This window comes from Pangasianodon hypophthalmus, chromosome 2, assembly GCF_027358585.1.
Source record: "Pangasianodon hypophthalmus isolate fPanHyp1 chromosome 2, fPanHyp1.pri, whole genome shotgun sequence".
Taxonomy (NCBI): Eukaryota; Metazoa; Chordata; class Actinopteri; order Siluriformes; family Pangasiidae; genus Pangasianodon; species Pangasianodon hypophthalmus.
In genome coordinates this window covers 15,317,896-15,331,934 of record NC_069711.1, presented here as the reverse complement: position 1 = coordinate 15,331,934, position 14,039 = coordinate 15,317,896, and the positions used below count along the sequence as shown (strand labels likewise).

Below are 14,039 nucleotides of genomic sequence, written 5' to 3'. Positions count from 1 at the left end.
CAGCATGAGGAGCAGTTCGTAAAGATGTGGTTAGCTTTACGTGTTTCAGCAGAAGCAAGTATTAGCCTCCACCGTCACCTCTTGGGCAAATGATAGGATGTCAAGTGATAGAGCTGGCTTGTGGATGGAAATTGGCAGGTGGCCAAATTGCTGGAGGGGGAATGGGGGGAAAGTGCATGCATCCAGTTAAAAAGAAGAAGAAGAAGAAGTAATTTCCAAATTGGTTGAATTCACCCCTTATGGGAAAACCCTACTCCTTACGTGGTGAAAAAATAATATGGGAAAATAAAGGAATCGTGTTAGAACACATGAAACTAAATGAGTTGTTTATATTAAGTCTTATTTACGATCAATACTACTGCTCATTTTTCAGACAATTAAGGTAATTTTATGTCAAAGTGCAAGTAAGTGCATCTGTAGCTCTTTTAGTCAGCCAGTCAGCACCATACAGCCGGCACTACAGCAAAAAGTCTGCTCAGAGGATGCACTGAACATTCTGTAGAAAAAAAGAGTGGAAAACATACAGAATCACCATTACAGAAAAAGGACTGTCTAGGCATGTCAGTAGTTGAAAATGAAATAAATGATAAATCTTGCATGTGACTGCATGTGAATGTGAATGGGACTGCAAATCAGGAACCAACTGGCTCCAAAATCCAGTCCAGAAAAGTTCATTTTTAGAAAAATTAATTTCAGTTATAGATTCTCTTTCTCTCTTCTGAAAGATGGCACATCACATGTCAGGTTTCTAGTCTACTACATGAAACAATTGTGTCGTTGACGACAAAAATAGTATTAATAGCTGTCAGACTCAATCATTCAAGTGTGAAGAGTTTACAAAAGCTCTCATAGTCACCTCAGCACAATTAAATGCTTTGCTGATAGGTTAGAGGGTGATGTGTAAAATGGATATGTCTTTTGAATAAACATGAATAACTGCATTGTTTATTTGTGTAATTTGTATAAGTTAATGCATTAAGTGTTGTCCTCATGCAGTATTCTGTTTGGGGAGCTTTAGTGATTTCAAATGGTTTTTAGAAGGGCTCTAGATAAAAGATTCTTTTTAGGTCACATGCTTTCAAGACAAACATCTTAGATAACATCTTAGTTACATCTCAGAGGATGCACTGAACATTCTGTAGAAAAAAGAGTGGAAAACATACGGAATCACCATTACAGAAAAAAAACACTGTCTAGGCATGTCAGTAGTTGACAAATCAAAAGAATGATAAATCTTGCATTCTGTTCTATGGACAGTTTGGTCCCCTAATAAGAGGATGCGGAAATGTCTTGTTTAACATGAAATGTCAACAACACACTATGTTTTAGTGATGGATATACTGCTAATCAAGAGTTCTCGACCACTCAAATATTTTTATTAATGAGCAAAAAAAATTGGTCTTACTAGAACTGATGTTAGAACCCAGTTCAGTCAGAGAGACAGTGAGAGACAGTGGAACATTTATAAGATTATAGTCCTGCCACCCTGGCTATTAGCAGACAAATGAAAATGTCTGGGGTGATTAAAAAAAACTATCAAAGTCGTACATCTTAGCGGAATGATAGTGCTAAAGCTTTTGTTCAGAAGAAGATGAAAATTTCATATGGATCTTGCACAGATCCCCAGTACCCCTGCAGATGGAGCAAGAGAATGAAGCTTCTGCTAACATCATGAACCCTGTCTACACACACACACACACACACACACACACAAACAGCATCACCCTTTGCCTGTGGTTGTCTCTAGCTTGATGGGGAATACTGAAACTCATGGTCAACATGAGCAGACTCACTACTCAAGCACAGCGAATAACAGGAGAGTCTGGATAGCATCCAGTCACTGAGGGAATAACACCATGGCACCCTCCAGAGTGGGCTGTGTTCCTTTTGCCTGCAGGGTTAATAAGACATGGCCTCCTAGTGCTCTTTCTCAGAAGGAGCCCAGGCAGTGTAACCTTCCACACAGTACCAAAGTACGAAAAGTGTAATACAGCAAGAATACATCAGTCTTCACTTCAAGCAATGCAATAATTCACTGACCTTCAAGTCAGTTAATTCAAAGTGGTTTTGGAGTTTATTGCTAGAACAGATAAAGTTTTCCCTATGGGTAAAAATTTGTTTAAAAAAACAAACAAACAAACAAATCAGTTATTAACAGAACAGCCTCATAAAAGGCAATTCATGCGCTATAAGGCCAAATTTTTTTGTGTACCTGACCATCACACCAATATGTGCTAGTTGAACATCCCATTGCAGAGTTTGTCCCCCCTTTGCTGTTATAATAACCTTCACTCTTTTTGTGAAGATTTGCCCATTCAGCCACAAGAGCATTAGTGATGTCAGGCACTGATGTTGGGTGAGGAGGCCTGGTGCACAGTCGGTGTTCCAGTTCATCCCAAAACCCACTCGAGTTCTTCCACTCCAGCCTTGGCAAACCATGGCTATATGGACCCTGTTCTGCGCAAAGGAGCATTGTCTTCCTGGAACAGAATTGGGCTTGACCCCTTAGTTCCAGTGGAGTGAAATCTTAAAGCTATAGCATAAAAAGACATTCTAGACAATTGTGTGCTTACAGCTTCATTTCAACAGTTTGGGAAAGACCCACACATGGGTGTGATGGTCAGGTGTCCACATACTTTTGGCCATATAGTGTAGGTACATGGGTGGATTTGATCTAGTTTTGTGGATGGTCACTATTCATGTCTGATCATTTTAATATAAATAGGACACTTCCCCCAAATACTAACTAAATACAACAGACTGAATTATTTTATCCTTTACAAATGAAAACAAACTAACCTAGTTTTAAACTGTAGCTCAGTTGATACATCATTATGCATATAACATTATATAATTAATAACCGATTAAATGTCTAATAATACTAATTAAATACAAGACTTACCAAATATTTTGTTGTCAGCCAGCTTGATATTTGTATCTGTCGCAATCTCCACCTACCCCCTTGTGCTTCATGCCCCATGGTGACAGTGCTATTGACTCAGAGCCCATTAAAAGTAATTCCTGCTGAAAGTGTTTCTAAAGTGTCACATCTCATGGAACAGATACACTTCTTTCCAACATGTCAATCCGGTACTGTGAGACATAAGTGCATAAAACTGAGACCCCACCATGCTACTGTGCAGCAGTCTTTTCTCTTATATGGAAAAGTTACTGAAGCCTTAATTTCTGTTCTATATCTTTTGCCTATCTTCCATGCCTTTCAATGACTGTATTAGTTTGACATCAGTATCTTTGACTTTTTTTTTTTTTTTTTTTTTCACTGATTGTGGATTTTTATGGAGAAGATTATGTGACATGACTAATTACATGGTCCATGTGCAAGAGCTTTCATTTTATTTTTAATTAATCCACATTAAGAACATAAAGAAATGCCTACTATTATGTCTGAAGATACATAACTAAAACTAAACTGAAATCCTCAGTCCTGTTGTGAGCTGTAAGTATTTTTAGTCATAACACCACTTTTATCATGTTTTCAAAGTAATTTTAAAAATCTCGATGATTAAGGGTTCAGTGCAGTAGGAATAAAGAAACTATGAGCCGACTCAAATCAACTAAGTCAACTGAGCTAATAAAGTGATGCAGTCAGTGTTGTCAGTGAAGTTTCACCTTTACAGGGATTGCCAAGGACTGCCATGATGAATGTGTGTCTGTCTGGGTGTGCGCATTATATCATGGTTTTAAATAATGGGCCTTGCCATAGTGACTGAGAATCCACAATGATGTGACACATGCTTTATTACAGACGGCTTGAGCATCTCGCCAAGCCCTCTATGAATGCCTCTTCACAGCACAAAACGCCAAGATGGAGAGACAGTGTGTGTGTGTGTGTGTGTGTGTGTGTGCATGGTGTAACATTAAACAAACAAACAAGAAGACACCTGGGGTCTTTTTTTAATCAACATTACATAAGCATAGTTTTGTGCATATACTGTGCATCCCTATGTTTCTTTGCATAGAATGCGATTTATGGGCAATCATGGGTAAATTGTAATAAATCAAATCAAATCATATAAATCAAATAATCACTGATTTCAGTGCTTACAAAAGGTGCAGACAGGTGACACAGATGAAATGTAAAGTAAACTCATATAACAGCTATAGACTGGGACAATGATTTTCTTGAAGATTTGGCACAAGCAGCTTTGCACAGGAAAGAATGTATCCTAAAGAAGCACAGAAAACTCTTTTCTTGGAGCGCTGAGTGGCTCATCATTCAATTCATTTGCCCAGTGCAATTTTAGTTGAGCTCTGTTCTAGAGTTTTTAGCCACTGGCACATTTCAGTGAGTAATTGGGGACAGGTCTGGCATTTTCCAACCAACTATGAGCTGAATAATGATTCATGTCTTACATGCATTCATATCATTCATGCTGCAATACATTACATTTCCAAACACAGCAGCAGAAAGACAACAATAACGATGGGTTTTCATACCATCACAGGTTTTCTAAATGCAATTAGTGCAATAGAACGCACACATCTAGCCATAAAACAAAAAAAATATTATTTTATATTCATTTCATAAACAAACTGCTTGTTAAAGTGCCAAATAAACCATTTTGGTCTTATTCAGCTTTGTGCAACAGTATCTCTAACTCATTGCCAGTGAAGTTCATCTTCTTAGACCTTTTTTATTAAGCAGTGCCATGAGCATGCTAGTGAAACTTCTTATACGTACTGATGCTTCTTACCTGGAAATTTAGAACTTGTTCTATGTACACTTTGATAAAAGAGACCTCAGGCCATTTTTCTTATCTGTATAAAGCATGTTTGTCAAAAAAGACAAGTTTCAATTTTAATCGGTGTTTAAATCCACAGCAGCTTTTTAAACCCCTCCAGGAATCACTGTGCTATTGTTTACATCACCTACACTGTGTCTTACTGAATCTGTAAAACGAAGTAAAACCAAAGAGTGTGATCTCACACTTTATATTTGCATATGCCATAATACAATGTTTGGGGTTTTCTATAAACACACACACACACACACACACACACACACACACATATATATATATATATATATATATATATATATATATATATATATATATATATATATATAGCCTCTGCTTTAAAGCCACTGAACCACAGATGAAGATAAAGTGATCTCGAGGAGGCAACTAACCATACATGAGTGTTTACATATCTTTATTAATGTTGATATAGCTCAAACTTGACAAGATGATTGTATTCAAAACACACCAAACATTCATTCAATTAGTGTTTCTCCGTCTTCCATGTCTCTTTCTCACTGCACTGAACAGAGTAATCAAACTGTCATCATTTATTCTGTCAGCTCTCTTTAAAGCTAACATCTGCAGCATGTCTGCTCATGACAGTACCTTCAGCACCATGACTGTCAGAGAAGAGGCTCACAAGATGGTTGGCAGCAAATTAGATGTGCTGAACATATGGAGAAGAGAATTTTCAAACTGATCATACATAGCTTCATATCATCATCATGTATTCATTATCCTGAATACAATAAATGCTTATTATTTTTATATAGTGAACCTACCTGGGATTCAATGAATGTTATACGCAAATATGTGAGTTCTTATTAGAGCCCCACTATACAGTGTAGTACAGTACTGTTTCCATAGTTATAAGTGCATTGAGTGCCTATATCACAGTATACTGAAATTTACTTCATGTACAATGCTAGTACTAGTTCTATACTAGCTTTTGACTACAGTTGCACAAAAAGTAAACTTACTATAGTTTTGAGTTTTATTTCTCTGAAGAATAATTGATGATACTTTTAGTACACTAGCCATGTACTTATTAAAGACAAACCTAGCCTAGCATGCATAACTAGCATCTGTTTACTGGTTAGTTTCATGAGTTCAGGTCACCATTTATATTTATGAAGCACATTCAGCACATTCAAATACAAGCGCTGGCCAAAAAGCTGCACTGTAAAACCAATTTAATATAAATTTAAATACAATTTAAAATGCTTAACAAAATATAGTATGCTGGATTCAAATTTGTGTACATGAAAACACAATTTAAAAAATAGATCATTTAGTATAGTAGGTAGAATATTTATTTAAAAAGTTCCATAACTGTATTTTTTTAGTAATATTAGTCTAAATGTAAACAGGCCACTTTGCACTTGTCTCTAAGTATTAAACATACTTAGATATAATGTAATATCAGTAATAAACTGAGTATTATTAACACTTAGTGTTTTGGAAATCGTTATTAAAGTCTATACTGTTTTTTTACACACTTCAGTTACCTTTTGAACAGCTTGTGAATTGATTAAGTAAAGGGTAACGTTTTGACTGAATAACCCTTTTAGAACAGTTATAATTAAAGAGAATTACAATCAGTCATAGCTTCACATCTGCAGTGTGTACTCTTATCATCTCTACCAGTTTTACTCTACAAAGCTTCAAATCATCTTATGTTTCTGTATGTGCTTTCAATGAGGAGCAGCTGAAACAGATAATGTAGACCTTTAATAATTGTCTCAACCGAGTGTTTAAAAACTACTGACATTTTGGCACTATATATAAAATATGGCACTATAAGATAACAATAAAAAATGTAAACAATCACCACACATAAATTTGAGCAAAACCTTTAAGTTTGTAGTCAATGAAAAAATGAAGGTCTTTCTTATTCAGAACTCAAGTTCCCACTTGACTCCAGGGCTGGGCATACTATTATCACTGCTTCCTCTCTAGTTGTGAATTATTTGATTACTTCTTTGGATAACAGCATTATACAGCCTTTTACATTGACTTGTTGTCACAGTTGATCATTTCCTGCTGGTGAATAGATTTATGACTGGCAATCTTCTGAATGTATTTACTAGCTAAATACTAAATGTATGAAGGCAAGAGAAAGACTTTTATTGTCATATATACAATGTGCAAATCTTTGCATCTCTGAGCTTGTTAGGCAGCTGGGGTCAGAGTCAGCTGATACGCTTAGAGTCTGTGCTTAAGGACCTAACAGTGGCAGTTTGTCTCATCATTGGTCGATTCTCTAATGTTTGCACCTTTTCTCAGTTCAGACCTTGATTAGTTGTTCTTTTTATAAAGGTTTTTAATAAAAGTTTGGCTTTGTCACTCCCCTTTTCTTCTGATAATGGATCTGCCTGCTTGGAAATATGACGATGATCATTTGTTATTTAATAAAGACCACACACTGAGTGTATGTCAGTGGACACATTTGTCCTCCCTCATCAGCTTGCACATTGCACTGTTTTTTTATATTTGCTTGCAATCTTTTCTAATTAAAGAATGTGTTGACAGATTATATGTCAATAAACAGACAGTAAATAAACAATAAACAGTTGTCCTGCATGAATCCAATTTAGGTTGTAATACAGCATTTTGATTATCATGAGTTTATAATGTACAGTTACTGCTCCTTCTCTAGTTCAAGTTCATTAGTAGTGGTAAATACAGTAGATAGTATTGTGCTTAAGGTTGATGTTTTCACAGAGAGTTCATCATGTGACTATATTCTGAAGGATTCAATTCATTGTAATGATGACTTGAGCTCAATGCATTTTGAGACCTATATAAATTGATTTTATGTTAATGAATTTAACACCACCCTTGAATAAATATTAAAAAGTTATTGAAAAGGACTTGAAGTAGTTTTATAGTAAATAGTAAATATAAGCCGTACCTGTATGGACACATCGCTGTAGGACCCACCAATGACTCCAGAGATGGCAAGGGGAACATCGTCATGAATGGCATAGGATCCATCTGGGCATGTGTATTCACTGTCATCCACCTTGGTCAGAACAGCCCGCACAAATTCCAGCGACTGCTCCAATGCATAGGTGTCCTTTGAACATGTGTCCAGAATGTGAGCACCCAGTGTGACACCGGGCAAGATCCGATTATCTCTATTGATCTCATCTAGTGCGAGCAACATGGCCTCCAGTCTCTGTATCCCTCTTTGGGCATTGATGCGACCACAGTCCTCTGCTCCTTCACCCTTCTGATGTACTGGAAAGAGTCCTCCGATCACCAGATCTCCCTCTATGATGATTTCCTTCTTGGTGGTGTCAGTGCTGTAGCCAGATACTTCGAGCGCCTGCGGCCTCCTAGCCACAAGCAGCAGCAGGAGGAGGAAATGGAGTGGCCAGGAATGTCCTTGAACTCGGAGGCAAAGGAACCTCCCAGCCATTGTGGACAAATTCAGACCAGGATTCTCTGCTTTTTTCTGTGTTTAATCTCTCTGTCCAGCAAGTAGAGCAGTGCTGGAAGATGCTATCTTTGTGATCAGGCACAGGTGAGCTCCAGCATCAATGCCAAACTCAGCTCATTGAATGTGTGGCTGTCTGAGTCTGTGGATCAAGAAGAGAGAGATTTGAATAGAGGATGAAGGGGTGAAATACAAAAGCAGCATTGTTTTAACATAGCTGTGTTATTAAGAAGATAGTGGAGACTTAGTCTAGAAATAGTCTAGTTTCATCACAGTGTGAAAGAATTTGTTCAGTATTAATTAACAGAATATCACAGAAATATAAAAATTACAGTTACAAGGTGAAAATGTAGGAAATGGACTAATATACTGTATGGAACTTAAAAAGAATGAATCCAGGGCATATTTAAGATGGATGAATAACATAAAATTCCCATCAGTTCATTACCCAATGGAACAGCCTGATATATATGATAAATGCTTAAATGGATTAGTGACTTTGTGACATATTTAAATAATAATAATAATGTTTATTATTATTAACAGGCTCCTGGCCAGTTCATCAGGGGTCTCATTCAAGTCTGTGTATGCATGCATGTAGGTGTGTGTGTCTGGCTCTCTTCCCTAGGGACAGTGTGTCTAATGTAGTGTAAAGCTTGTTTGCTTTAGCTCAGTTTAGCCTGAACTTCTGAAGAGCCTTATCATCCAATAATTATCAAACCAACAACTTCTGCACTGGAAAACACACAATAATACGTTCAATTCCAGAATAATTGCCACCCATTATACAGAAAAGGTACCTATAGATTAAATAACAATAATAAGTAAATCCACAATTAATAATTCCTGAAAATAAAAGAAAGGTGTTTGGAAAATTTGAGAAAAAGAAACCTTTTCTGAGAGCATCCCACAACAGCACCTGAACATTATTAAGCGTGACTGGAACTACACTTGGAATAGTGTGTTGTGGACAGGTGAGACCAAAATCAAACTATATGGCCATGTACAGAATTGCCATATTTGGTGGAATAAGGGGACTGCATACAAGGAAAAGCATAAGATAACATACGCACTGTAAAATATGGTCATTGAAGCTTTGGGGTTGTTTTGCAGCTGGTGCTCCAGCGGCTTTTGTGAAAACTGATGGCATCATGAATTCTGCTAAGTATATTTAGCCTAAAAACTGGTTACCTCTGGCAGGAGGTTAAGACTTGGCAATAGATGAATAGATATTTTAAAATCTTTTAAACAAGGAACTACCCTCAAAATACATCCAAATCAACAGAATTGTTTACCAGAACAAAAAAAAATCTTTGTTTGACAGTGGTCATCTCAGGTTCCAGGTTGGAAGTTAAAGTATGTAGCCTGAATTGGAGATGTGCAAACCTAAGAACACACAAGAGAGCTTAAAATGTTCTGCATGGAGAAGATCCCTCTACAAGTGTTCAAAATTAAACATTACAGGACGATGCTCAGTGCTATTATTCACCAGAAGTTGATTTTGTGGAATGTCGATCATTTTGAAGTCAGTTTTGTAAAAAAAATTTTTTTAGCAAGCTTTGAAATACCCCAGATGTAAATAACTGTTTATATTTTACATTTCCATACTGTTTAAAGTTTGGATTCAAAGATGTGTTTTGTCACATTGATTCCCAGGAATGAGCAAATAATATCCAAAATAATACTAAAACAGCATCACATAATATCCTGATTTAACTTCTTCACAAGCAGCACATTCACATAGTGGGGTGAATTGCTACCTCACAGCTCCAGTATCCTGGTTTCGATCATCTTGAGCTTGAGTTACTGTCCCTGAGGCTTTTTTTATGTTCTCTTCACATGGCTTTCTTCAGTTTCCTCCCACTCTCCATGCAACATGCAGCTAGGTGGATTTGTAACAACATCCTCTAAATTTAAAAAAACACTAAATTCTCATCCCTAGGTGTGAATGTGTGTGTAATTGGTACCCTGTGATGGACTGCCATCCCATCTGGGGTGAATTCTCCCACCGTACACCCACTGTTGCCGGGATAGACTCTGGATCCATCACAACCCTGACCAGGATAAAGCAGTTACTGATGAATGAATAAATGAATGAATGAATGAATGAATGAATGAATGCACTTCACTGTCTCTAGGCTTGGTTTCTCAATGTCTAGGATGTTAAAGCACTGACCACTGATCACACAGACAAACAAACACAGTAAAAATAGAGGTACAAAGTACAAGAGAAATGGGATGGAGAAAGGTTTTGTCATAGAATGCTGAAAGCATGATGACCCTCACTGTTCCCATGAGTTCCAGCCAGACTCAGCAGGGGTTTTATGCAATGTAACAGAATGTAACTAAAATTCACTAGGCACTCACAATTTATATTTTAAGCAACCAGAAACATAGATGCAACCTTCTATAAACACACGTCTACATGAAAGTGAAAGCACAGTATGAAGGCCATATTAATGTTTCACTTTGATGACACTTTCTTGTGCTAAAGTACTTACATACTGTAGTAGCTTTTTCCAGGACTAATGCATTTGAGTATTTTAAAACTAGTGCTTCAACATCAGCAGACATCAAACATATTCCTGTTTTAACAACAGTAAAGACCACCCACTCCATTTCACCATCCATCTATTCTGGCTAATTTATCATTCATCACCACACCACACATACCAAACAACATCCCAGAAGAAAGGGTGTGTCAGTGAGAGACAGAGTGAGATATATATGATGTGCTGTACATCTTCATCTTTGTGAGACCTATCCATGAACTCATTAGGGTTTTCTCCCTTCCCTTTGTTTCCATGGAAACTTGTCAGGCAAGAGTGAGGGGATGAGAGAGGGGGGAGAGAAAGATGGTTGAGCAGAGGATGAGAAGGCCAATCTGGTCAATGAACATAGAAGTGGAGTCCATTGGGGATTCTGGGATGCCTTGTGAAAATTGGCTGTATCTTTTTGCAGCATGCATCTCCTGAACTGTCTCTGAATGGCTCATGTAGGATTCCATTCAGAATTTCAAACAGTATATGAGCCCAGTGTGTCCACAGAATAGATTTCCAGGATAATACTCAATTTAGTAATCCCTTTACAGACTAAAGAGAGGCATTTATATTTTCCTTGAAGCATGTTTGTGCTTTAACAGTGCACTATTCTCTAAAACTTCTCTTTCTGTCAGGTGTTATTGTGTACACAGAATGCAAATATCAGAAAAGCAAAACAGTTGAGAATTGTTCAATAGATAAATAATAACCTAGAAGACAGATATGCAATATCTGACACAAATATAAAAGGATTATGCATACGCCCCCATACTTAATATGATTCTCCTGAAGCACATGGACAGCTTTTACAAATTCTAGACCAAATTGTTGGTCTTGGGGAATACAGCACATGCACAGGTTTAGTAGGAACATAAAGGTGTTTATAAAACTTTGTTTTCTTATTTTTTGTCCCCAAAACATTAAAATAATTACATGATGATAGTGGAGGACAGAATAAACACACACCTGGGCAATAGGACAGACAATCCCTTTATTATCAGACTTATATAAGCATGTCATAAACACTGATAACATCATTGTCAGTATACACTCAGTGATACAAGGCAGTGATGTTACCATCATCAGTATCTGTCATGATCGCTACCACATTTGATGCCATGACAGCTTACATTACACACTAATTTTTCCTAAGTATTCTCTTAGCACATATTTTATAACATATGTTAGGATTGGTACTTAACAATTGCCATAAATGTCAAAAATGGTATAAAAGGGTATATTTTATACCATGGCCACAGAAAATACTTGCTTTTTTATTGTCACAGATTTGTAGCAGGTGCCCATTATTATCTTACATTGAGATGAATGTACCACAGATTTGTTCTAAATTAATATTCATGTCATTATATAACCATGTCAGAATGTAACCATGACAAAAAACATAATAACAGATTAAGCACTACTGTACCAATACAAGAAATATTATAGATATGGTGCATGCAAATAATGCAACCATTAAATTACTAATAACTTACCATCTTACAACTTATGAAGTTTTATGAGAAATTAGGTAAGTCAAGTTACTTTTTTTAAGACGTCGACATGTATTAAAACCAATTGTAATGACACTTTCGGGTAACGGCAAAATGACAGTGTTACACAACAGGGTAAACTGTAACAGCGACTCATGACAGGTGTATAACATCTGCCATGGCATGTTTATGATGTGGTTATGTTAGTCTTATGGCACAGGGTTTAAGTTTTAAATTTCTCAATATTCCACTACTCAGTGTCACTTCAGAGAGTGGAGATCACTCGTAACTATTTGATTATATTCGACCTTTTGACATTACATTGTGACAGCCAGCTGATATGGCTAGGATTATCTCATTTGCATCCAGCATTGTAATTAAAGTAGAAATTGCCATGAATTTTGACATCTTTCTCATTTTGCATCCTTCTCTCACTCCTCTGTGTTCTTTTTCACCACATGACCATGTTTGTCAGCCTCCCAGACTGCTCCAACCAGGTCACAGGAAGAAGCATCAGGAGTAAAAGATGCCAGTAAAAAGGAAGATGGGAACAGAAGAAACTGACGGATGAATGTAGCAGGAATACAGGTGTGGCAGGTGTGGGTGTCCAAGGCACTAATCTGTTTAGGCATTTTTGGTGTTAGTCTGGTCAAGAGGACAGCATTTATATGATAATCATCTCTTTGAGATGTAAACAAGTGTCTGGCTTTGTCATTTAGCGATGCATAAAACCCCAGCAGCAAGGTACCTAAAGATGTGTGTGACTTAATATCAAACTCAAATTGCCAATCCGTAGGATCCTTTGGCGCTGGCATTTTGGCTAATGTCACATCACCAAACACTTTAAATCTTTCCTTTCCTTTTCTTTACAACAGTATGGATGTCCACATTTCAGTTCCATTTAGCACCATTACACATGTAAGAAATGAATATGCTTTAAATTGACATAAAAATGAGGGCTTCATTCGAGCTTCATTAAGCTTTTCAACTCAAGCTTGACAGTAATAAATTAAAAAAAAAAAAAAAAACAATAATCACTGCATTTGCATGTTCAGTGTGTGGGACTATAAATCCAGCTGCATAATATCTACATAAGGTAAATCCCTTTTACCTACTTCGAGTGTTGTGATTTCTCTGTGTAATCTCCTTCTTTTGTTGTGACACAACAAAAAAGCATTAAACCAATGTTCTATTAATCATGAGCCTGTTAAGGCTTTAAGCACACAGTATATGTAGAACTGTCTTCATAGTGTTGGACTGCCAACTATAATGACATGTCCATTAAAAATATGAGTTGGGACTCTTTAAAGCTGTGAATTATAAACTTTTACAAAATAGATGGTAAACGAGTTAGTCTTTTAAGATTAAGATGACCTTTACAAATGGGGTCACTGTAGTAAGAGAATGATCAATATTTAAATGATATTCATCCTGTGGAGAGAAGGCTAGAGCAGCGGTTAATTGGCAGTCAGTGTTTCTCGCTCTCAAATGAAAAAAAAAAATCAAGATTTAAAATTTAATGCTCATGATACATTTTATTACCATTTACACAAGTACTTCAGGCACACTGAAAATTCTACATAAAATCCTTCATGTTTTTTGGTAGATGAAGATGAAAGCAATATAAAATACACATATTCAGACATTGTACACAGATACATAGACTATACAGGCTAGGCTTGTTCCATATAATGATTTTAGTGTCTTGACACACTTTTACACACATTTACTCTGATTATATTATATTACCAGAACTACAAACCTTTATGCATTTTGTAGAGGAGCTCCACAAAAACATCA

The 14,039-nt window shown here is 36.6% G+C and overlaps 1 protein-coding gene across 1 annotated transcript in view; it reads right to left on the bottom strand.

Moving 5' to 3' along the window:
* grm2a (glutamate receptor, metabotropic 2a) overlaps window positions 1-14,039 on the bottom strand; it is a 40,250-nt gene that overhangs the window by 19,389 nt on the left and 6,822 nt on the right. The window contains exon 2 of the mRNA XM_026929918.3: window positions 7,679-8,348. Coding sequence (XP_026785719.2) covers window positions 7,679-8,188 — 510 coding nt within the window. The 5' untranslated portion in view covers window positions 8,189-8,348. The remainder of the gene's footprint in view (window positions 1-7,678; window positions 8,349-14,039) is intronic.